Source organism: Melanotaenia boesemani, chromosome 2 (assembly GCF_017639745.1).
Source record: "Melanotaenia boesemani isolate fMelBoe1 chromosome 2, fMelBoe1.pri, whole genome shotgun sequence".
NCBI classification, from domain to species: domain Eukaryota; kingdom Metazoa; phylum Chordata; class Actinopteri; order Atheriniformes; family Melanotaeniidae; genus Melanotaenia; species Melanotaenia boesemani.
Genome location: NC_055683.1, coordinates 31216310 through 31242553, shown reverse-complemented (window position 1 = coordinate 31242553; position 26244 = coordinate 31216310). Strand labels below are relative to the sequence as shown.

Here is a 26244-nt window from a genome sequence, read left to right as displayed (position 1 = left end):
TCTTTCTTTCTCTTCCTTTTTTTTGTGCATTTACTCATAATCACACATACTGCTGAGAATGAAGCAAAAAAATTAACAGAAATATTTGCACATAATATCAGATTTGATGAGTATGTAATGACTTAAAGCGTTAAAAGAAAATCAATCCATTTTATACCTTTATGTAGATGAGGTTAACTTAAAATAAGAAGGAAAAAAGCTTGTAATTTCTACTAATTCATTTTGATTGCTTCAGAATAGATGAATGACAAAAATTAAAAGTGAGAGGAGTAGCTGTATCTATGAAAAGCACTCAGAAAAAAAAAAAAATTGTAAACTGCTCTAGTATTCACCTTGAAAGAGCATACGTCTTTGGGCTCAATAAATAGTACAATGACACCATCAGTGAATGCGTGTGCGCTTGTTGAGTCAGATAAAGAGAGTCGTTGCAGTGGCAGAATACTGCTTTGTACATTGAAGATAAGGCTTTCAGAGGTGAAAGCCAGGGTTTTCACATAATAAATGTAGCTAGTGGCGATCCTCACACTGGGCAAGGTCAACTTGTAATAAAGTATAAGTAAGACAAGGACCGTGCATGTCAGGCCAATATGTAACAGCTAGAGCTCTTCAAATATTTTCATCTGTTTATTGATAGTACGCTTTGTGAGCCGTGCTTTAAAGGGGTAATTTACTCTTGAAAACACCATGAAGAGACATTATGCCATGTGATACTATAAGTAACAAACCTTACTGTGGTTCCACACTGGAATTGGTGATTCACTACAACACAAACACACATATATTCTTCTTGTTGTGGTTTTTATGTTCACAGTTTTCAGTTTGTCTTTCTGTTGGTGCTTATGATGATTGTATATTTAGTTTTCTTACAAAGGTTGTAAGATGTTTTCTGTTATTTTACAGGTGTCTCCTATTTGTCTCCTCTTTCCACTTTATACTCTCCTTTTCTCTTCTGTTTACCCTCTTTTGTTCCATTTAATATGTAAATTCAAAAATAATAATACATAATAATCAAGAGAAGCCTTATATCCATAAAGCTTGCCTTGGAAAAGCAAATTTGTTAGGCACAACATAGCAACTAGACCATCATTCTGCTTGCTATGATGCTGGACAGGACAAGAAAAACAAGAAAGAATTGGTGATTCACTGACTGATGAAAGCAAAATGCAAAAGAGTTTTGAGTCATTTCAGCAGAGTTTCACAATGTCACTGTACAACAACAAGGCATCATATAAAGGATAGAAAAGAGATCCATGAGGAGGAGAAACAGCTTCAAGTCAAGATTTCTTTTTAAGGGCTTTGAGAGGATACTGAAGATGAGAGAGGAAAGTAATCCAATATGAGTACTGCAGTGAACAACAGATGACCCAGTGGAAACACTAGGGTTTTGCTCTCCTCTAAAAATACAACAGTGTCTGACACACCTGATGGTAGGCTTGGAAAATCAGTAAAACAAGGGGCCCATAAAACTGAAAGACTGTGGGGCTTGGGTCTTGGAAAATCCTTGTATTTGCATGGTGAATCTTCCCATCCCCTCCCTCCATACCAAACAGAAGTTACTGCCCTGCCTGACCCTCAACCTCACACTGCCCTATATGTGAAGGCCTGCTGGGAGGAATTAGTCTGCATGTTGAGATCCTGCATAGCATAAAGACGGTGAATATTTTCCTCAAATCCAGCAATCCATGATAATAGTTTTAGTCTAGAAGTAATTTCAGTTAATTATTTATGAGTTATCAACCAATAAAAACACTGGTTTCTTTATAAACAAGTGTTGATAAATGATTTTAATTGAGGCGGCTCTTTGTCTCTTGTTTGGACCTAAGTATATTTTTGGGTGTTTGGGTGTTTGTATTTGCATCTGGATATGTGTTTTATGCTGGAGCAGCTGAGGTTTCGTGAGGTAAAAGACAGTTACAGCAACCTAAAGTCCAGAGCTAAGCATGCTGAAATCCATTTTACCACCATTCAGCCAAATAAAATATCACAGCAGTCATGGCCTGCATCGACTGCCGCTGTGTGTATCGATGCATGTAGTTTCCGTGTGAACAAACTAAGGTATAGTCTGTTTTGTCTATTGTGCCAGGGAGGGGTATGGCTTCTGCCTTTGCTGTTATGAGCATACATCACTTTGCCTTCTTGTGTTTCTATGCCACCCAACACCCCCTCCCAATACCCTCATAGCCCTTTATGCTAGGTCACATGGGTGGGTGCTATGGGCAGTTTCACATCCCATCATTTTCCTGTGGCTGACTGTCAGGGCAGATCAGGATGCCATATGAGTCTAATGCTGATGAGTTGAGACAGCTCCATTCTGACTTGGAGGGGTCTAGTGGACCAAGCACAATCTACAACCAACATCCCCTCCTCCACATGCAAAAACAAACAAATACACACATACCACACAGCAACATTGCGTGGGCACCACTGTGCAAATCCAGTGTGTATGCATGCGTAACTGTGTCACTACAGTACAAGTATGAGTCATACCAGAAGGCATAATGGTTGTTATTTTTGTGGTAGAATTGATTAAATATTATTGCCCAAAATAAAATCATATAATGATTGGAAGCTTTCAAAAATACCAAACTAGCAAAAGCATAAAAGTGCAGGCTAATTGCCAAATTACAGGTTAAAAAAAGAGAAAGATTACTCATAAGAAATCACAAAGCCCACAACCAAATACAAATCAAAAGCTATCCAAAGTATGAGGAAAAATGGAAATTTTAAAAGCCACAAGGGAAAATTAACTGTGTCACTGGAATATGGCTTGAGCTGTTTTACATTGTAGGATCGACTTGGGGAGACAATGGCCAGTTATCTGGACTATGTCACATATACACCTGCACACCATCTGTGTTAGGCTGCAAGCATGCTCATGAGCTGACGTGGACCTTGGTGTGTGCTTGCACTTATCACATGTGTGAACTCATCATCAAAAACGACCCAGAACAGACACATGCCTGGGGTGTGTGCACGCACAGAGACAGATGTGGTTATATATATGATAAAATGCCTGTTAAAAAGAGATAGAACAAGTGTCTGGCTGAAGAGCGGGGGCCAGTGAGAAGACACAGAATGAAAGGAGGTTTGACAGAAACAGGCTGACAGTGTGGAGGAGACGAAAGCGAAAGGAGAGACTGACAGAAGAGTTCACATAATAAATAAAAGCAGTGACAGGGAGTCAATGTGGTGGTGAGACAACAGACAAATAGACGTTTCTGTCAGGGACGAGCATCTAAAGCTGCCCTTCCAACTCTCCCCCTCCCTGTAATGGAAAGTAAAAGATACTTACGCTCTCTTCAGTTTACAAAACTCTGCATCCTCTCTACTGAAGGCAAAACAATTCACACTCATTGATTATTTAATTGATTCTTGTGCATTGGGTTTAAAAAAAACATTAACAGAGTGAAAGTAACACGTCTGTGTTGACTAATTTTCTCTTTTCTTATTCAAAACCAATCATGCCCCCAGTTTAACCTCAGAATCTGGACAAAGTACTTCCCCAATTCATTTATTTGGATATACACCAACCATAGCTTCATCTCTTTTATATAATGCAAACCCACTTTATTTAATAGTATTTAATTCTGTGTAGAAAAAACAAAACATTTGCCAACACAACAAAAACAACAACAAAATCCTTCATAGCCTGAGATGATCTGTAACGTATGACCTTGATAAGTGTACACACAACTCAATCTTAAAATCCAAATGTCATGAAAGAAGAAACATCTGCTTTGCATTTAGAAAATATTGTTAAGGTTAAAATTCAGTTTTGAGTTTTTTGGAAAGAGGATTGATGAATGGATCCTTATTATTTCTAACAGATGCATTTTGGGTCAGTAAGTCAAAAACCCGGTGAGGTTTTCACAAAACCACTGAGCACCTAAGGAGCCTAGTTATGAAGGTATTTTTACTGAAGCAAGTCTAATATCAGATACATTAATTGGCCATGCAGGGCGGTAGAGGACTGGAGTCTGTCTGACCACACAAAGAGAAGGACTGAAGGAATGAACGAGACAAAACAAAAATATGATCGTTTGACTTATTATGTTCAAGTCATTCAGATATGGCAGTGACCATAGATCCCTGGCTTCCCCAGACTGCTTGTTTTTGGGTAAGACACTGAACTCCATACTGCCTTTGGTACTTCCATAGGTGTTTGCATGTAAAATTAAAAGCGGTGTATAGTGTACAGGAAGTTCTGTATAAGTGTGTAAATAAGAGAATGTGGTTTGTAGTGTAAGAAGCACTTTGAGTTGTCAAAAAGACTAAAATGTTATATAAATGGAGTCAATTTTATAGTATAATATAGTGCTATTAATAATGGTAAACCATGTTATGGCCATGTGCCATAGCCACCTTCTTCCTGGCCTGAACACTCTTACCTTTACTGATTAATTTGACTTTAAACTTAAAATGTCATGGATCTATTTTATCACCAGAGTAATTTGCAGCTAAGATATTTGCATTAGTGAGGGGCGAGGAATGTAGCTAGGCTGCAATAACAGTCTATATATGTGTTTAAAATCTATACATCCCACATACTCTCTAAGCATGAGAAGTGAACACCCATACGTTGCATCTAAATAGGTTAAAGCATAAACAGAAAATGTAAAATTATAACCAACCATAACAGTAGCTATGCAAGAAATATCATTATTATATTAACAGCACAAAGAAGACACCTGTAAAAACTCAACTGGTTACTGCATAATCCGGATGTATTTAGAAATAAACTGGATGATGCTGATGAGCTGTCACTGCAAGTCTTCACAAAGCGCTCCCAGATTCCCCTTGAAGTTTGTATGTATTTTTAGTGGCTTGATGAGCCATTTCTAATTTCCGGCACCAATTTGACAGAACACAGCCATCTTTCCTACGCAATGTTGTACAAACTAATGGGTCTGGTTATGTGGATGAGTGTGCTGAGTTTAAATAACAGCCAGTGACCCTGATTTAAAGGTCTAATAGTAAGTCATCAGAAAACCACAGGATGTTTTATTGGAATAGACAAATTTCAGTCTGAAACAAACACATTCATGAAATAAAGTTGACTCTGGTGTTGTTTTTGTCTTTGTTGGATTCTTTTTGCAGAATACAAGGGTTGATTCAGGGGAAGAAAATCTGCTTCATCAACATTACACGGTAGAGATCGACATGCACTTAGCATACATGTGTGCCCAGACGAGCTGCCACAACACAGAACACATGAGGAAGAAATAAAATACACAAAGAGAGGACACTTGTAAGATTATAAATAAAATGAGGATGAACAAGTTTTTGCTCCTACAAAGAGTCAAAGCTGGACTTCTGTAAACATCAGAGTGAAATGTAAGAGTGTGTGCACACAGTTTCAACATCAGCTTTTGTTGACTCAGCAGTTTGACTGCAGTTTAAACAACATATAGCCAGCTGAACACTGGTAAAAGTACATGCAACAATCATCGCTGGAAGGGTAAATGCAAAACATATCTGACAACCCAAGATTGTTTGGATTTTGTAAGAAGAAGGAACACTGGAAACAGGTCTGTCGAGCTTTGATTAAAAACAGCGGTAGCAGATGTCGTGATAAATCCCTGGATGCTAATAAAGCTAGCCCAAGCAAAAACAATAACACACAATAAAGAAGACTTCTTAAACTTAGATATAACTCATTTCAATGAAAAGTAAGTTTTGTTGACATGATGCGGTACATGTATTAGAGCTGTGGTGCACTGAAAAGCCATCATATTAAAAAAATCAACTGTTTTCACTGACAAAGGAAAATTAATATTTATGTTTAAGAAATGTTATTTACTGTATCAGATCAAATTGTTCTGTTTAAAAATGAATCCCCTCTGAATTGTTTCTCACCTCATGTGTCCAGATAGAGCAATTCCTCTTTTAAGGCTGACATACATAACCTTGGGAATGGGACTAACGCCAGAATGATGGCTGAGTGGGCTACTCTTCCATTTACCACCCTGACCTCCACACCCACTCTCTTTGCATTGGATCAAAATGTCAACCTACAGAATCAGCTGATAAAATGCAATTGTAGGATATAGGCAAGGATTGCTAACATGTTCTACCTAAACCTGAGAATAAGCATTAATTTATGTCACTTGGTGGTAGAATCCCACCTTGGTGGAATGAAATATCTTTCAACTCCTCATTTCCAGCTATACGTAGTCTTATAGAGGATATATAAACAGCTAACTGCAAAAAAAATAAATAAATAAAGGAAACACACAATCATTAGCATGTAACTCAAAATCAGTCACAGCTCTGGTATTTCAGTCTGTCCAGTTAGGAACTAACACTGATTGTGAATCAATTTTACCTGCTGTTGTACAAATGGAACAGACAACAGGTGGAAATAAGAGGCAATTAGTAAGACAACCCATATAAAAGAAAGGTCCTACAGGTGGTGATTACAGTCTATTTTTCTGTCTTCATTCTGTTTGGCTAATTTGTGTTCGTGTTTGCATTTTGCCAGTGCCCTCACCACTAGTGGTAACATGAGACAGTAACTGCAACCCACAGAGCTTGCTCAGGTAGTGCAGCACATCCAGGATGGCACAGCAATGCGAGCTGTAACAAGAAGGTTTGCTATGTCTCTCAGAACAGTGTGGAGAGCATGGGGGAAATACCAGGAGATGGGTCACTGTAACAGGAGACATGGAGGGGGCCGTAGGAAGACAACAACCCAGCAGCACGACTGCTGTCTGCTTCTTTGTGCAAGGAGGAACAGGAGGAGCACTGTCAGAGCCCTATAAAATGACATCCAGCAGGCCACTAATGTGTAAGTTTCTGCTTAAACTGTCAGAAACAGACTCCAAGAGAGTGGTATGGGGGCCTGATATACACAAGCAGAACCTGTGGTCACAGTCACATCATAGGCATTTGCCAGAGAACACCAGGACTGGCAGATTGGTCATTAGCACTCTGTGTTCTTCGCGGATAAGAACAGGTTTTACATTGAGCACATGTGACATGGTAAATGTTCTGCTGCCTGCAACATGACCAGGTTGGCAGTGGGTCAGGGGGGGGGCATATCCTTGGAGGGCCACACAGACCTCCATGTGCTAGTCAGAGGTACCCTGACTGCCGTTAAGTACAGTGATGAGATCCTCAGACTCATTGTCAGACCACATGCTGCTACACTGGGACCTGTGTTCCTTCTGATGCATGACAATGCTCGGCTTCATGTGGCTGGAGTGTGTCAGCAGTTCCTGCAAGACGAAGGCATTGATGCTATGGACTGGCCTGCTCTTTCACCAGACCTGAATCCAATGGAGCACCTCTGGGACATCATGTCTTGCTCAATCCAGTGCCACCATATTGCACCAGACTGTCCAGGGGTTGACTGATGATCCAGGTTGGGGAGAAGTTCCCTCAGGAACTTCCATCATTTCATCAGCAGCAGGAGCATCAGGAGACATTTTAGGGAGTGCATACTGGCACGTGGAGGCCACACACACGACTGAACCTCATTCTTAGTTGTTTTGAGGAATTTCCACAGAAGTGGAAATCAGTCTGTGATCTGATCTTTCCACTTTTATTTTGAGTGTGATTCAGAATCCAGACCTCCGTGGGTTAATGATTTTGGCTTCTATTTATCATTATGATGTTCTCAACACATCCCACTTATGTAATGAATAAAAATTTTCTACTGTAATATTTCATTCATCAAGATCTAAGGTGTGTTGTTTCAGTGTTTCCTTTATTTGTTTTATGACTAGTGTATTTTCTCAGAACCTTACCAATGACCCCCAGCCTGCTTTGTATTTATTTGGAGGGCTTCAACATCAAAATGCTTGTGAACTCAGGAGTGCACACGCCATGCATCTTTTATAAAACTTATGATAGATGTTTTATGCTGTATATTGTGCCAGTTGGGTATACTCAGACTGCGTGCTCAGAGTGAAAAGAGATCAGTTGGTGAGAGTGCAGGACAGATTAAAAGTGAATTTCCCTGCCATCTCCTCAGAATGTTCCTCAGCTCTGCTTCCGTTTGAAGGTGTGAGATGAAGGCACAGTGACCAGTGGCCTCATCTGAAGAGTGTCTGATTAAACTGACTGGCCGGATATGAACGGTACAGCCTGACACAAGTCGTGGTGACACACTGTGCACACCAACCATCATCACACTGCAGCGCAGAATCTGCCAGCCATTTTAAAGGCAGCTTTTGAGTAAAGACGGGATAGGGAAGCTGATTTTCTGTGAAATGACTCAAATAATTTTACTGTCTGCTCAAGCTTAGAAAGACGGCTGTAGGGTATAGAGGAGAAACTGTGGATCAAGTGATGTGTTATGACAAGGAGCTGTACAATGGCTCAATCTTTTAGTCAGCTGGCAGTCTTTTTCCTGATTATAGCTCTAGATGAGGAGTATGAAGATTAGTGAGGATGGGGAGAGATACATGACTGACAAGTAGTTTATTTACCCTTCTTTTTCCTCAGCTTCTCTTTCATAGATGCCACTCTGTTCTGAGAATTTAGGGTCGAACTCAGATTTTTCCAGCCTCTGTTTGACACAACAACACAGAGTCATGGTGAAAAACACACACTAATCCTGATCTCACATGGACTAGACAACTTTTCTCACTGTTATAATCCAAAATACTGCCAAATTCTTACTTCAAGTGGTGCTGAATGTGTTAGCAGGTGCAAAGCTTGGCAGGAATGTCACAGCAGCATGACCACTTTGACAGGTATATTCTCAATGGAGAAAAACATAGGAATGGAAAACTGTGATGTGTATATTCCAGGGGGAGGTGGAGGAGGCTGGGGACATGCTGCCATTCTCCTGTGAGATTTCCACAGTGTACGTGGCATTGCACAGCTTTCGCACACAGATGCCAAGACCACTATCAACTTGTGTTTTTAGGGATTGTCTGATAAATGAATGTTTAAGTGGAAAGTGACATGTCACATAAGGAGATAGTTTCAAAGAGATTTTTACAATATGGGTTTACCTTTGATGGGATTTGATTCAGTGACTCATCTGTATGCTTGTCTCCGTAACCTAAGAAATCTTATTACCTGAAAAACCATGAGGGCGTGTAATGAAGTTGGAGAGACACATGTAATATTCATGAGCAACACAGATAACTTATTGGACCCCTCACATGACTCTCAATTGGTCAAAATAATCACGCTCAATTTACTCTGCACTTTAGACCCCTAAATGTCCCATTAAACCACAACAAAGTAAGGCTTGGATATTTGTGGACATGGAGGAAATTTTTGCTTTAGATTTATGCAAAAACATATTTAAGTTTTATCATGGTTATAAGGCTGAAATGCAGAGGTTATTGACGTGCACACTTTTTCCAACTGTTCAGTAGAACTAGGTAACTAAAATGTTTCCCTTTAACAGGCTGTCAAAAATTTTACAAATTGATTTCTCAGTATATTTTTGGTTAATTTCAATCTGTACTGTGAAGTACCATCTAATCAGCTTTATAAAACCAGGCTTAATATGAGCAAACATTATAATCAATGCACACTTCAGAATTAATCCAGCTACTGTTGGTATTTGCATCATCATCAATATACGCAAAGTGCTCCCTGACTCTGAGAACTGTGCAGGCTTATACCATTTGTACTAACATGAAGGTTAATATGGACTTCCTGTTTTTTTAGACATATGAACTCTACACTTTTGTGGTGTATTTGCAATTGTGAAGTTTTTTTCATTGATAATCTTTAATAAAGATACTGTATGCTTTCCTCCTGGAGAGTGTTGTTCATTTAGCTGGATGAGCTCGTTTTCTGCCATGTAAAGGATCCTGCAATCATCCAACTTCGTTTTCTTCTGTAGAAATCCAGACATTTTTATGGAAAAATAAAATTACAATTGTAGGATAATAAAGATGACGAGTGCTATTTTCCCCCAACAATCTTTTTGATTGGTGTCGTTTCTTTAACAGTACAAAAGGGATTGACTTGATAATTACATCCACATACAAACAAAGACAATCACATGTATGGAAAGATAGGCTTGCTGACTAATCCAAGCTAGCTTTAGCAGGCCTATAGGGGGCTGGTCTAATCCTTTTATCAGGCCCGACAGATGCTGTTGACAGAACAATAAGCGGGGGGCCAATATGGCAGTGCAGCCCTGAAGAGGTCATGAGCCAAACTCATGGCAGCAGCAGCAGGATCGTTGGCTGGCTGGAGCAAGCTGGATTCAGCACTTGTCACACACACTGGATCTTGCAGCCTGAATGCCTCACTGTGACAGCCATTCACTGTGATTTTGTTTCCTAGTAGGAAAAACCCTTTTTGCTTTGTGTGCAGTGTCAAAGGGTCTAAAAAATGATACCCCCAAAAGCTCTGGGGCTTGTAAAATCTGTGACACGTTTAAAATCACTTCTTAAGTCTTAGTCTTCTTTAGTCCTCCCCCCCTCCAGCCTTTTTATGTCAATCATATTCTCATTATTTATATAATTGAGCCATCTAAGGGATCTAAGTAAAGTGGTCATGGAATAATTTTCTTACACCATTGTTTCAGTTTCCTGTTTTTAGGCTTTTGTTTGTGAGTGTGGCTACAAATTCAACAACAACAACAACAAAAAACTCCTTCCCACCCAAACCAAGCTGTAAACATGTGATAATTGTGACACATTGTTGGATTTTTACTTTAACAATCAACTATGACTAGCAAAAACCACTGGCTTAAACATTCTTATAAGCATGCTGTCTTATTATAATTAGCACCACAATATTAACTTAATTCCATTTAAATTTCCATTGATTACATTTTGGCACTCAGGCAATCCTGTATAGAGAGCTTTGTGGCCACTGTTTATTTCATTTTGGTTTGAAGCGTTAGAAATCTGTGAAAGTCTCTCTGTGTGTCTGTGTTTCTTCCAGCCAGAAGAAAGAGACTGCCTGGAGGGGTTTGCTCTACAGTATGCCTCACCTCCTAGCAAAGCGACTATCCTTCTGCCTTCCAACTGGTCCTGCACACACGGTATCTTGATGTATGACAGATACAGTATAGTGAGTCAAACAAGCTCCTGCACCCACGCTCACAGTTTAGAACAATGTCACCTGCAGATGTCTGCAGCAAACACACAAACATATGTCATATACAGTAGAACTGAAACCAACAAGCCACCCTCTGTGGCACCTAAAAACACAAACCCAAACACAACGTGCAAAAGATGCAGTCTTTGCTCAAAAGGAGAATGAAGCATGTAAACAGTGAGGAAGGAGGAAAGAAATTCACAAAAATGATTGGACACATTAAGTAGGAGGAAAAGGTTAATGATAAAACAAGAGTTCTGTGACTGACATTTCCCCCAGCCAATAAAGATGAGGAGTGACACACATATTCATTAAATCATCACAGCCCGTAAGCGAGTTGTCCATGAGAGCAGAAATAACAATGACGTTGGCAGTGATGCTGACGAAGTGTTTTTTTTTCTTTCCTCTCATCTCCCTGACTTTCTGGTTTGTGTCCCAGTTTAACTAAATCCCATTAAAAAAGCTTTCATCTCACTGCACTTCATTACTGGCATAAATGCTACGGCTCACCCAAGAGAGAGGCAGGGATTAGATGAGACAAGCTCATCTAAAATGTTACGCTCTCAAACTCCAGCAGTTTTATTTTCTCTCTCTCTCTCTCTCTCTCTCTCTCTTTTTTTTTTAAATAAAACCCTCATGTTAAATTCTCTATATTGGATTATCCATATACCCTCCAGCAATGAAGGTGTTATTAAGGTCAAGCTTGTAGTGTTATGAATAGGCTTGTGTGTCCTCGTACAGTGGTGAGAACCTGGATTTCAACAGCAGATGATGATCAGCATTTTCCATAAAACTTAAGACCAAAATTTCCATAATATTTAAAAATATTCAGGGAACAAACAGGCAGAGCAAGACAGAGAGAGAGAGAGAGGGAAAGAAATGTCGGGGAAGAGAGGGAAGACTGCGGGGAGCAAGCTTGGTATTGTGTGTATATGATTGGATACGATGGGTCAGAGGCTTTTGCACGCATTTATGAATGCTTATTTTAAGCAGAGCCCAAGCTGGGCTAATCTCTACTGCTTGCCTGAATGAGGGTGCTGATTAAAAGCTAATTATACGCTACAGATTTGGCCTCTGGTGAAGACTCTGCTGATTTGACACGGCTTGGAACCCGGCCTGGGTGCATGGCTGTGGGCTTCAGCTCCAGATAGCCATGCACGTGTGTCTACAAATCAGAGAGGAATAACATGTCAGCGTGCATGATGGTTGCTGTAAGGTTTTTGTTTATAGCGGAGGAACATAGCTGAGACTTTTTCATAATATTCTTCTAATGATATGTGCAATTTTAAATATTTTGCTTTGTCCATCAGGATTAAAATATTGCGGCTTTGTATTGCACTTTCACATGCAAAGCTTAAATTGAAATCGTGTGACATATTCAACACATTTTATTCTTAAACAACTTTGCTCTCTTTTTAGAAAAAGGCAGTAGTTGTGGTGTGGAGCAATATCCATAAAGTGTGCCACTGTTTTTCTTTGTGCCACTCACATGTGTGAAATTACATCCATGATTGTGAAGTTCTACAAGTAATGATCAATTATTATTTCCCAGCACAAATCAACTGACATTTGATCAAATGCCAAAGTGCAAAGATGAATTTAAAACGATGCATGAATAAAATATATATTTTTTTAATTATTTGCAGATGTTTGGCAAGAGGAAATTGCATTAAAAGCATGTGTGTCTGCGATTTGCAACCATGAAGCATCACAGGTACAGATTCTAATGTTAGATCGTGGCAGCAAATTTGACAAAAAAATAAATAAACAAAAAAAAAAAAAAAAAAAAAAGAAAGAAAGAAAGAAAAAAAATTACATACCCTTTACAAAGCACTTCCTTATGTTTGTCATTGCTTTACCAATCGTTTCCTCTTTTTTTAAAATATGTTTCCTCATTTACAACTTACTATGTTGTTGTACTGAAATGATAACCTTGAAGTTTGTTTACCTTTTGCTTGTTGTCATCTTTTAGGCTTTATCAGTCGTTGTTTTTGACTCAGTATTTAATTCATAGTCCAAAAAGAATGTGTTTGATTGTCTAACCCAAAAAATTCAGAATCTATGCTGTTTAATAAAAAGTAGAAAAAAAGTCTAATTATGAGTAATGTATATATGTATTTTTTTCATTCGATATGATCAGTTAGTTGGTATGTTTATCCCGACTTTCTCTGCATCTATCTCTCTTTATTCCGAAATGATATTTACCCCTTTTCACTTTAAATAGCTCAATATTGGATTTATTGTATGTCTCTGTGTGAGTGGATTTGACTTCCATTTATCTCTGTAGGAACTCTCCCACTGCCTTTCACTCCTTCCTTTCCCTCTATCTGCCATTTCACTGCTCTGAAGCACAGACAGGAGGGGGTTAATATCTCTCACAGATGTAGCAGTCAAGAGAAAATAGACTGAATCTTTCGCTGCCTGTTCACATCTTGTCCTTGACATCATTATTCCTCCGGCATGTCAGTGTTCTACTCCTGTGACCCTCCCACAGGAACTAACCCTAGTCCAACACCATAACAACACATGTAGAAAACAACACGTCTCACAGCCAATTGCCTACAGAGTATTTCTTTGGCTATTTATGGTTTAGGGAAGCGACAAAGTCACTTTGTTTTACCACCTATTTTCCTGCAGAGACTCTTAGTAAGGATTTCAATAAAGAGGCATATAAAATACATTGGCTTTTTATCAGCTGCTTGTCTTATGAGCACAAAATGAAACACTGGCGTTAAGGAGGGTCAAAAGGTATTTTGCTTAAGCCTTTTAAGCCTTATTGCCGGTAAAAACCACTGGGTCGTAAAATCTTGAATTATAACTGCCCTCTGGGTAGCAAGTCAAATCAAATACTTTTTATCTTTTCATTGCATGACATGATAAAAGAAAAGAAAAGAAGCTTCTATTGCTTAAATTTGGAGGAGCAATATCATGCTGCTGCTCGAGAATCTTGTCAACAACAGAGAGGACAACACTACATGCTCACCTTTATGTCAAGGACAAGATCATTCATAGCTAGATCACACCTGGTCACTGACTGCACACACACATGCAAACTGTGCATTTGCATGTGTGTGTGGAAAGGGGAGCACAGCATCTAAGAACTAGTATATGACTGGAGGCATCTTGACAACTCCAACCTTCCCACTCAAACTAGTATTTCTCTCAAGCCCCTCATCCCTTTAAACAAACCCCCCCCCCCCCCCCCCCCCCCCCCCCCCCCCACCCCCCCACCCCCCATTTCGCCCACCTCTCTTGCCTGTCTTTATTATTAGTGGCAGCTAAAGCAGTGGACCGGAAAATTCCCATCGAGAAACAAACCCACGTCTGCATATTACAGCCCTGTTTCACGTCTGCCATGAGCGAATAAATTAATACATGAATAACAATGAAAATCATCCATGAGTTGCCTCCCCACTCTCTAAATGGCATTGTGTGTGTGTGTGTGTGCATATGTGTGTGTGTTTTGTATGTTTGTGTGTGAAAGTCAAAAAGAGCTGTAGTGGTTTAAATATTTGCATAACATCTGAAACATTGGCATGCATACTGCACTGCTAAGGCCACATAACAGCTAATATTTGGACACAAAGGTTTCAATTTTTTTATATATATATTGTATTTCAATAGCTATTAATTATTTTTTTACATTTTAAAATTACTGTATTGTAACAGAAAAGTTACTTAACTTTGATAAATGAACTCAATTAAAAATAATTTTACCGTCCACCTTTTAGAACAGCATGATGTTTGGACCCATTAAAGTGGCTGATTCTATATTTGCCTGTGTTGCACCATATTTTATTAGACATTTGATGAAGATGTAAACAAATCAGTTTTTCTATGTCACATACAGAGCACATAGATGTGAGATGAAAATTAGTGTTAGGTTAAATCTTACCATCAGTGAGAAGTCTGTCCTTTGTTAGAGCACCACACATCCTCCCACCCTCTACTCATCTCATTCTGCCTGGATTACATCTGTTTACCAATGCTTGTCTACTTCACTTACATGCACAGCACAGCAAGGGTCTCTAGAGGTCCAACACGCTGCACAAGCACATGCTCCAACATTGTCAAACTATTTTGGAGCTGATTACACTCATTGGATGCGATACAATGGCTTTCAAGAGATCAGATCAAATTCCAAACAGTGAAAATCCAACTTCCCAATGCTGACTTATTAAAACTTGCTGACCCTCTGCAGAGATGCTTCTGGTATCTTGCAGTGCATCAATTGTATTGGAAAGGATGTGAAAGATGGGAGGTACATGTGAACTTTGGGAACTGTGAGGCCCAGCAAACCTTAAAGGGCCATACATCATGTATCCATTAGCAGACAGCTCTGCCTCGCAGTGCAAAAGACAGTGTTTGTCTACGTCTGCCTCTCACCATCTCTCTCACACATACCACCCACTCTCTCTTTTCAAGCCAGTTTCTAAATGTCTTTCCTAATCCCAAGCCCTTCTCTCTATCTCACTCTTGTTGATGTGATTCTTCCACTCTTAGAACCCCCATCTTCCTTACTCCTCTTCCTCATCTACTTTATCAGCCTCCATCTTCACTTTATTCCTGCCTACCTTTTTACTTTAACAATTCCTGCCCTTAGATACAGCTGGTAATAAGTCACTCTGCTGTAATTTAGCTCTTCCTAAGGCCTGTAATGATGGGGATCAGAGGATGGCTGAGGTGAAGGTGAGCTGGGGTGTGGGGGTTTAAAGGGCCTCTTCTATGCCCAGAAAGAAAGCAAGCCTTTCATGAGGCTTCTTTCAGAAAGCCACTGGGTGAAGATGGGTAAAAGAGTCCAAAGAAAGAAGATGGAAAAATAATGGGTTCAGAGAAAGTAAATGACTCATTGAACAATAAATAAATAAAAGAGTTTCATGAGTAGCTTCAATAGATCTATTTGGAATTTATTTTTCTCTCCAAAAGGAGTGTAGTGATTTTATCAGGGAGTGCAGCTAAACACTATGAACGATCCTCTTAAATTTCAGTACTGTACAATTTGAATCAGTGCACAACAAAATTTGGCAAGCACAACTCTTTTGAAAATGTTTCTCAGGGATTTTTGAAGGTAGATGAGATGCTTCAATATACTGGCCGGCTCACCCTAAGACCATGTAGTCAAATATGACTCCTACACCAGACATTTCAACAGGTCTTTTTTGTTTTGGGCTAGGTTCTAGATTAGACTTTTGAGTCTTTTGATTCCACAAAAGCATATATTTTTGGTTAATATACAGTAATCCTTATCAAATGTTTCCCCCCTTTTCTTTGCTCTTTGTTTTACCTTGTGCTTATACAGCCTCTGTGCCTCTTATTCACTACAAACTCCAAGTTTTGTGATAAACAAAGACACAAATTAATCTTTGCAAGTTTTCCTTTGGTATTAAGCAGCAAAAAGCTATTACATGATGTGTAACTGATTAGCTTGACATTTAACATCCTGTGTTGTGACATGTGCAAAAGATGCTAATGCTAAAATGATACATTGTAAAGCCCTACATCAATCTACTATTTCTGTATCCAATGCCCAATAAATCTACTGATGTTCAACAGAACGAAGAGCAGTTCTCTATTGCATGCACACCCACACATACACCATTCGTACGCCAATAAAAAGGCCAATGAGTTAAATTCTGTCTAAGAAGGCAATAGTGAGTGAGAAAGAGGGTCACACTGAATGACCAAACTGACAAAATAATGTTGAAACAGCCTGATATTTTCTGACATTTAGCAAATCCACAAACAGTTCAGCTAATCTAGCTGATATTTCTGCAGCAGCTGTGGCACAGTGGGTTTGTGTATCAGACAGGTCAGATAGGGGCTGATAGCGAGATTCGCTTGGCCTTCTCCACAGACAGCCCATCGACCTGTCAGGGCCCTGGTAAACACAGACATTGGATAATTTCTGAGAGATGTGTCCCTTTCTGTGGCCTTATAGGTGCCACACCTCATGCTTCTTGCTCCACTGAGCCCTGCGTGTTGGCCTGGTTTGCCTGTCGACCTTTTCTCAGAGTCGGAGCTGCCGTCACAAAGGGGGTTGCACCCTGGGGCAAAGTGGAGAAGCGCAAGAGAGACAGACAGCGAGCAGAGGGATTGGAGGAGGTGAAGAAGTGGGAACAGAAGCACATGACTCCACAGCCACATCGCATTTCAGGAGATTTACAAAGCACAGAGGAAAGAAGCTTTTAGTAACTTACATTCATTTATCTTAGAACACATATACAGATAGAAAACAGGTTAATATAAATTCCTATATATTTTATCACATTTAATGAATTTCCACTTGTTATATTCTTTAATAAAATCACAATGTTCTAACCATTTACAGGTTAGCGCCAAGACAGAGGTCGCAGCATGAACACCTCACAGATATTCTTTGAAAATCTAAGTTCAAAGCCATGGAGAGAAGGAAGGAATTTCTTTTTGTCTGATAAGAAAAATAGGACAATCACAAGGCGGCACAGAAATTAAATGCAGATATACAAATGAAGTCATGCAGAAAATCCTCGCCTTTAATCCAATTCCTCATGCCTTATTAAAACAGAGCCAGAGAAACAGTCAGAGACCATGATAAAGAATAACCATGAAGAGGAGGCTCACATTACATTAAACATACACTGCTGTAGCACACACACACACACACACACACACACACACAGCAAAAATGTGCGAAAATCTAAAGTAGGTGAGATTTGAAGCTCGAAAGTAAATTTTCCCCAAAACAAAGAAGAACTTTGTCTCTTCTCTTAACTTCTGACTCACATAGAAGACATCCACAGAACACATATGTCTTTTCACAAAAGGAAGGAAGATTCCAGAAACAGAACATAGAAAATGATCATTCACTCCTTATATGTTACAGCGTGTTGTCACTTTGTTAGATTTATGGATCCACAGTATCAATGCCAGCCTCCTGCCCCCTGCCCTGATCTCTTTCTTCTTCCCCCTCCATCATTCCACACCTTTCCATCATCCGCTCCGAAAAAGAATGATTTACAGCCTCTCACTACTGACCAGCATTTTATTGACAGAAAGTGTAGACTAGAATGTGAGGGTGTGTGTTAAGGGGCATTTTCAGGGTAAAAAAGTTTGTGTCCAATTTCCCTTTTAAGCATTGGACTCTAGTCGGTTCAGTGAAGTCTAAGGCCTTTCTACGTCTTACCCAGAGATACTTTATTGTCATAAATTTAGGATACCTATAATTTCATAAATACCATTTTAAAGTAATAAATAAACTGGAGTAAGAAACAGAAAGACTTGCCCCTGGCTTACAAGCACTTTCATGGTGTCCTCCATGATTTTGAAGCAATTGTTCTAAATTGCCCATGAAATTGGATTTTACTTTGATTTACATAGAGTTACCTCCAAAAACTGTAAAATAGCTGTGGTAGTATACTTATTATCCTCTCTGAATCAGTAGTTCAGGCAAAAACAGCACAACAATTTCAGTTTAGTCTAAATAAACTAGAACAACTACTTGGAAATACAAAGACAAACTGACCACTGGAGATAGATGCTTTCCTGAAGTAATCTCTGAGTACAGTATTATTTATATCTTCTGTCTGTGGCTTGTGCTCTGTGTGTTATAATCAGAAAAATTAAGTGTATGGACCAAACAGACATGTTTGCCATGACACCTTTCAAAGCAATCACAAGGGAAAGGGATGGCCTCTACTGGAATGGGTTGACCTCCTTTAATCAACCAGCTTCTTTCCTTGTGTACAGTGCAGCAGCATCTCTTGGCAAAAGCTGAAAAGATTAATTGTGGCTGTTTAAGCCCACTCTCTGCTGTTTGCAGGGTGTGCCAGTTAAACCACCGATGTAGTATGCAAGTGTTTCATGATGTCTAAACTAATCGAAGACAAATCTAAATAGCAAAAGTGGCTTTCTAGGAAGCTCAGGAGCAGCACGTCTTGCTGGTGACACTCTCTCGTTTTGGTGTGGACCTTAAGCTTTGCAAATATGTGGACCTCCTAGCATGTGTGATCAAGGAAAGGAAAATAAAAAAAGACAATATCTGTAGCACAAATCTTTGTGTAGCTGGAAAGCAACTTTATATGTGTTAGAGATCACATTGAGAGCAAAAATCATTGCAACATGTTTGCTAAAAGAAAAGTGTAATGAGCTACAGCAAGGAAGAAATAGCATCTGGACTCAAGCTAGATCCTGAACAGGACTGGCAATCACATCAGTATCTGGAAAACAAGCTTCAGTAAGCTCTGGCTTATTCTGACGTTTTGGAACATGTAAGCCTTGTTTTTTTTATTTTTTATTTTTTTTAGGGACTAAATTAAATGTAGTCACCATTACAAAGCATAAAAGAATTATGGCAAACTTAAAAATATTATCATGATTTAAAGACCCGTGTGAACAGTGTTAAAAAAATTTCTTAGGAGACCAATTTGCTTTCACCTCAAAGCAAGCAGGGCATGTTTACCATGAATATCTATCATTAAAAATAACACTGAGATAAAAATGCATAAATTACCACCTCAACTCTCATTGTTACTCAAACATTCTTCTGTCTTACCAGATCTGTTGGTAAGCTTCTCAACATATTCACTGGGATTATAGAGTGAAATCTCTTAATCGCAGACACATTCATCTTTCTCAGTATAACTGACTGTTCCACATGTCCACTATCCATACCAGAGGGAGGGAGGGAAGAGGAAGAGGAGCCTGGGCCGACTGTCAGCTCAGTGAAGCAGAGAGGGAGGGAAACACACACTGACATGGAGACAATTCGCTGGGAGTAACACACACATATACTGTACATGCTACATACACACCCACACAAATTTAAAATATCCTATTTATTCTTTATTTATGCAATCTGTTAAACTGTAAACAACCATACCAGGCCCAGATACCTTACTTTGCTTACAGTATGAGGACTGACACGAACACGAATGCACTGAGGCATGAATTTCTGTTTCCACAGCACAAGTTACAGACTCTGTAGCATTTAGGAATTCTAAAAATATCAGAAGCAGACAAACAAGATGCACACATACATACACAAACACCACACAGCACAGAGGCTGTGGAGTTGAGGACACTGCAGAGCTGGCTGCCTGGGGGAGTCAGCAGAAGGTGAGCAGAGATAAGGCTGCGTGATTGTGACTGCGTGTCAGAGAGAATCTGCACAGCACAACCATGCAGCATGCCTCACAAACACATGGAAAGAAAACACACCACAAATACACAAACCTTTATATATGCAAGTCTGCATTCCCTGTAGCAGTGTACCAAAACAGGGACTTTAGACCACAACTCACACCCCTGAGAAAGTTTTGGATATATTTTAATTTTAAGTTTTTTTCATGCTTTATAATCTGCTATATCTAACCCTCCAACCCCCCATGCTACATGCAAATTTTCTCATCTTTTTATTTTGTATCTTATCTGAATTGATGTTTTCCTGTTTAAAAATAATAAGTTAGGATGAAATGAAGAATTCATCCTTTGATGTTTTACTGTATTACTTACTGTAATATGGACCAAGTACAGAAGCACTGACTGCTTAAAGACAAATTAGCCATGGTCTGAATATTTTTTATTTCTATGTAAAGAATAATGCTTTAGTGTGCATCTTTCATTCCTGTTCTTATTAATATGTACTGTTAAACAATACAGATAAATTCACTTTTATCAATACTTTTCTGAGTCATTCACAAACCATCCAAGCATTCAGACATGCAAGAAAGTTTTCAGCAAACAGACTTAAACCTAAATCCTCAAATTAAATAATGAGCTTAATCTGAAAACAGTCTGGTGTTCAAAATCGGCATTTTCACAAGACTGTCCTGGAGTTTTGCTGCCCACATTGATTAAATCTGTTTTGCCTGCAGCGTCTCTATTGCCACGAACAGATTAACTTGATATATTCAATAGTATATTAACATACAGAAACTATAGAGTGAGGTCTTCAGGAACCCCAAAAACAACCTCTGTAAAAAACAGCCATTCTAACAAAAATCAATAATTTGTTCTTAAAATTATTATTAGTTATGCAAAGGGGTTAACATAACCACCAATTACTGATTAAGATCAACTTACATATTGTATTAAACATAATCACATGCCTCATTCAACAGAATATATTGTATAAAATTTAGATCCACACTTGTTTCCGTCTAGACTAGACTAGACTAGACTGTACTAGACCAGACTGTACTAGACTAGGACCAGTTCCATCTACTTAAACTGTGCAGGGCTCATCAGGTGCGTTTTACTGGGTTCCCCCAAGCACTCTAATAAACATTTTTTCTCTTTTAAATTGTACTAATTAAAACAGGAAAAATATATTAAATAAATAGGAAATTATGGTGAATACATGAACAGCAATAATTAGTTTTAATTGATCATATGAGGATGTAATCTCTTACACACTGTTACAGTAATTCAAAAGCAGAAAGAAGATGAACTATCCTCTTGTTACTTTTTTCTTTTTGTTATATTTACATGGAAACTCATCAGAGGCACTGATTACTCATCCTCCTGCCTTGAAATTTACATTTAAGTTTCCGAATACTAATATAAAGTGGATAAGAAACAGTAAAATAGTTTTTTGATTGTTAGCACCTCAAAAAATTCACCTTTAGCCTTTTTGTATTTCTTACAAAGTCTTTTTAAATCCTTCAAATACTATGCATGAAAGACGACAGCCATCATTAATTGTGCAGATTCAAACTCTGAAATTCATTTAAATGCAAAGACTATTAGCAATCACGCAGCCTAAGACTGCTCAAGTTCAAATCATAAAACAAATATTCTGTTGAAAAGTAAACAAAACTGATGATAATATTATGTCTAATTGCTCTTTGAATATTTTGGTTCAGTGGATGCAGCAACTGAGTTTCACCCGCTAGTCAACTGAATCTTTGTTGTACATCATTAACCTGCAACTTTTCCCCACTTCCTTTTCCACTCTAATAAAAGGCAACAAACAAGAAAAAAATGGAATAATTCAATGTTTTTTTATTAAAGAAATGTTTCTAAACAATCAAGGACATGACTGACTACAGCACATAGTCACTGAGGATTTTAGCAAACAATTACATTACAATTCAAATATTTGCAATATGATGCTGATCATACAATTATCCTTTATTTCAGTCTCCTCCAGGCCAAGAGGTGCTGTTTCTCTACTGGGTTTACACAAACCCTTTCCTGGAGTGTTGCTCAGAGATTAGTTAAAGTGTATTTAGTATGAAAACATGTACTTGTAATGTAACAGTTTAATCTTTTGCATGGCATTTTGCTGTATTTAAGAGTCCTCCAGCTGGATGGTTGAAACCTTTATTGTGGTTAATTACTTTGCTCAAGAATGACTTCAGGAATTGTTCCTCCGTAGTCACTTTTTAAAAGGTCTGCAATTTCAAAGGCATTGAAATAGTTTTTCAGGGTATGACATTAACCTCACAAATCTTCCACTGTATGAGGTTATTCCACTTCCTTTCATAAATGTAATATCCTGATGCCACAATATGCCTCCTCCAGATAATGATGGTTGAGATGCTGCCAAGCTCTCTTAATAACGCAAACTGAGAGACACAAATGCACAAGCAAACAGGCATCAAAACAAACAATCAACTGAGCCCCCTTTGACTGTTTTGTGTATTTCTGGAGGGCACATGTACAGAAGGCTACACTCATAATGCAGATTTCAAGAGCAGAAACTTGCTCTGCTCAAACACAATCAACACCCTGTTGAGAAGAAAATGAGCAGTTTTGTAGAATGACACCTCTGTTCAACAAGGCAGATCAACATGCCATTACACATAAACTACATCAGTGTTTGTTTCCTGAGACTAAAGTATTTTAATTGAATATATCATATTTTTTTTTATTTTTAAAGGAGTTCAGACAATCAGCTTATCGTCTGCTTGCATGCTTTGTTTGTATGTTTTAATTGATATCCAGGAGTGCTTTGTGTGCATCATTATTGTGAGGCTGAGAGTAAAGCAGAAAGAAAATATAGTAGAGCTAAACTTGATTGAGGGCCCCATTCCCCCGCAGCAGATTCCTAAACAAGGCTGTGACTAGAATGAAAAAATGTCCAACTTCACTCTGGCAGCCTCACCCTCAGGAACACCACCATCAAAACACAACCAGCACTTAATTAGCTTCTCACTCGCTGACTTTACTCAGCCTTGCTCCACTTGAATGTTTCTGTGTGTGCGTTTCCTCAGCCCAAGGCTCTGTCTGAACATATTTCAGCAAATAGAATCCAATTTGTTTAACTTCTGTTGAATGCAAGTAGAGGTTATTGGCACAGGGAGTCTGGTGACACTGTACGGCTAACAGTGTGTGGGCTTCGCTTAATCTGCATGACTCTATTGTTCTACACAGCGTTACAAAATCCCGCGGTCCAACACTGGATCATATGTTCTGCTTTTGTGTCTTAATTTGCAACAAAGAAATGTTCGTGGAGCATCACCTCAGGCCTACCTGTGTTGCTTGGCATTTTGCCTTTGCTGATCTGCTTGAGTCTCTTCTGATGGGATTTGCCATTGTAGTGGATCTGGGCCTGCGCAGCAGAGTTGAGTTGGATGTTGCAGACCTCACATAATGTGTAGGTCCGCTGTTTCCGCTCCCTTTTGGGTCTGTAGAGTGAAGAGTGGAGAGCGCTCCCCGATGATTGCTCCTGTGATGCTGCATCTTCATCCTGGATGCAGCATGGGTCGCTGTTCATTTGCACCGCTGGTCCTATACCAACCCCACTGCTATCCAGCTCAGTGTTTGACAGAGACGATGGGCTGAAAGGACGTTTCATACCTGTAAAAGAAGAATAAATAAATAAAGAATGTAAATCAGACTGTTCCAACTGTTGTACATCTTTCTTCTTGTACATGGTGATGTCATTTAACCAATTTTGGCCAACTTGGCTACCCAGCTCGCAAAGCCATTCTTAAAACATGATAGCTGCAAAGGACACACAAGTAAAAATACTCCTAATTCCTAAAGCTTTGTAGCAGGGTGTGTGGAATCTGACCCCATTCATATCTCATGTAAGCCATGCTCGTCAGCACTCTCCAAAGACACCTGCTCTGTATGCATCAATGAAGATATTGGAGCACTGAGAGAAAAGCCTGAGCACATATTCATGCACAGTCTTATTGGTAAATAGAAGCAGTATTGGTCAAGGGTGCAAAAAGGCACCACTTGGGGGAGACAAAGTGCTGCAGCGCTGTTTTCTCTGAGGAGCAGTTAAACCCCTCTGCCAAGCTGCTTCACAAATGATGATTCCATGGCTGTTTGATGCCTGCGCACCCCTGCAAGCCAAAAAGCTGCAGCAGGAGCTATGCAGCCTCAGTGGAAGATCTCAGCCATGCAGTGAATAGATCAGACAGGCAAACAGGAAAACGACTGAGTGCGGAGTTCATCAAACAGTTAGGGTCAAAGCAGAACAGCAGATTTAAGGATGATGTGTACAAGTCAAAGTTTGAAGCTGAAACATTTTTTCATCAAGAATCATGTGCAAATAGTTGCTAAGGCTAGTGAAAATGTGGAGTGAGGGTGAAAAAGACAGCATGAATGAAACAGAGTAAGACCTTCCAGGGAAAGATCTGTAGTCAAAAAGGAAGAGGAAGGACCTGTTTGTTTTATAAGCTGCTATGGGTAAATAAATAAGTGAAAAGGTAAAGTCTAGGGGCTCTCTGAAGGATTGAGACATCACCACTGGAAAAGTCCCCAAAACACACCCAGCTGTTTATTTCTGCACCTGGCTTTCTGCATCTGCCTCAAGTTATTTATGAAAAATAAATAAAAATAAAGCAAACTGCTTAGACACACAAACAGAAAACAAAGTAAAGTAGGACACATACATACAGTACATAAATGCTTTAAAAACACACACATGTAAGCGCACACACAGTACACAGCGCTCAAAAACACATTAGAGCAAGCAGCCTCCATGAAAGCTGCTATTCACATTGCCAATCTGGGAGCACTCAAGGGGCTCCATCAGATGTTTTCTCAAAAGCTTTGAGTAATGCTGCTCTCTGGCACTGAATGAAAAAAAAAACCTCTGCAGTCCTTAACCAAGGCAACCTCTTCACACTCCAACCAAACAACTCAGCTAGCTGCCCCAAATTAGCATGGCTGCGGAAACAAAACACTAAATGAAGATCGGCAGAATGTAAAATACAGACAGCATGTTACATTGTCTGCATAAAAAATACAGCAATCCTGATATTAAAAATAACATGCTTTAGAAAAAATATTTCTTCAGGAGAAAAGGCATGTCACAAATTAGCCTGAAAGAGAGGATCAAAAACTGTGTTTATCATTGCCTCTCAAAGAAGTTGCATGCAGACTATGCTGGCATAAACATGACTGTTACCATAGAGACCAGTCTAGTGCACAACTGCTATATTTTTCTCACTGCTAGAAGCTTTTATTGTACTCCACAGTCATTTGAGCTACAGACTTGGCTGTAAATAAAGCTAACCTTAGCACATCACTGCATATGTATGCAGTTTGACACAAAAGTGATGCAGAGTTCAGAGAGAAAAGTAATACCGTCTGTATTTTGAATGCAAGTCCTGTTTTTATATAGCTGTGGGAAAACTTTTTTTTTTATAAAAATGGCATCTTATTTTAATGCTACGTGAAAATATTCATTTCAGCTCACATTTATGTAAGTAGAGTTAGCTCAGTGCTGTTTTGAATTTCACACAGATGTTAATTTAAGATTTTAGGCTCTTGTAGAATTTAACTTGTATTTTACCAAGGTTTTGACTGATATTAAAAAAAAAAGCTGTTGTGTTGTTACTTTTGCAACAGTGTCATACTCTTACTGTACTTGTAATTGTTGAAGTAGGACTGTGTGATGACTAAAGACAGGACTGGATGTGTTAGGTTTTTTTTCTTTCAGCCTGTACCCTGGGTGTTTCTTTAATGTTAAGACTGGCACCACAAAGCAGACAGAGCAAGTTACTTTTATGAACAATAGCTGTGAAGCCAACCGCTGCATGGAAAAACAAGGACCAAAAGGGGTTCAACAGTATTCGTCTATGAGTATAAGTGAGTGTGTTTATGCTAAATAGCTTGCAGACACTTTAAAGTCTCCTCCAGCTGGAGGCAAAAGTTGTTTGAGACAAGAGCCCATGCTGTGTCCACACGCAGAGATCTGTACACCGAGACAGGACAGGAGCTCGTCAGGGGGGGAAGCCTCAGGGGTATGGGCTCTGCCTTTCCATGGTTCTGCCATCATAC

At 39.1% G+C, this 26244-nt stretch overlaps 1 protein-coding gene across 1 annotated transcript in view; it reads right to left on the bottom strand.

Moving 5' to 3' along the window:
• znf385c (zinc finger protein 385C) overlaps window positions 1–26244 on the bottom strand; it is a 135653-nt gene that overhangs the window by 65622 nt on the left and 43787 nt on the right. Inside the window, exon 2 of the mRNA XM_041976068.1 lies at window positions 23476–23802. Coding sequence (XP_041832002.1) covers window positions 23476–23800 — 325 coding nt within the window. The 5' untranslated portion in view covers window positions 23801–23802. The remainder of the gene's footprint in view (window positions 1–23475; window positions 23803–26244) is intronic.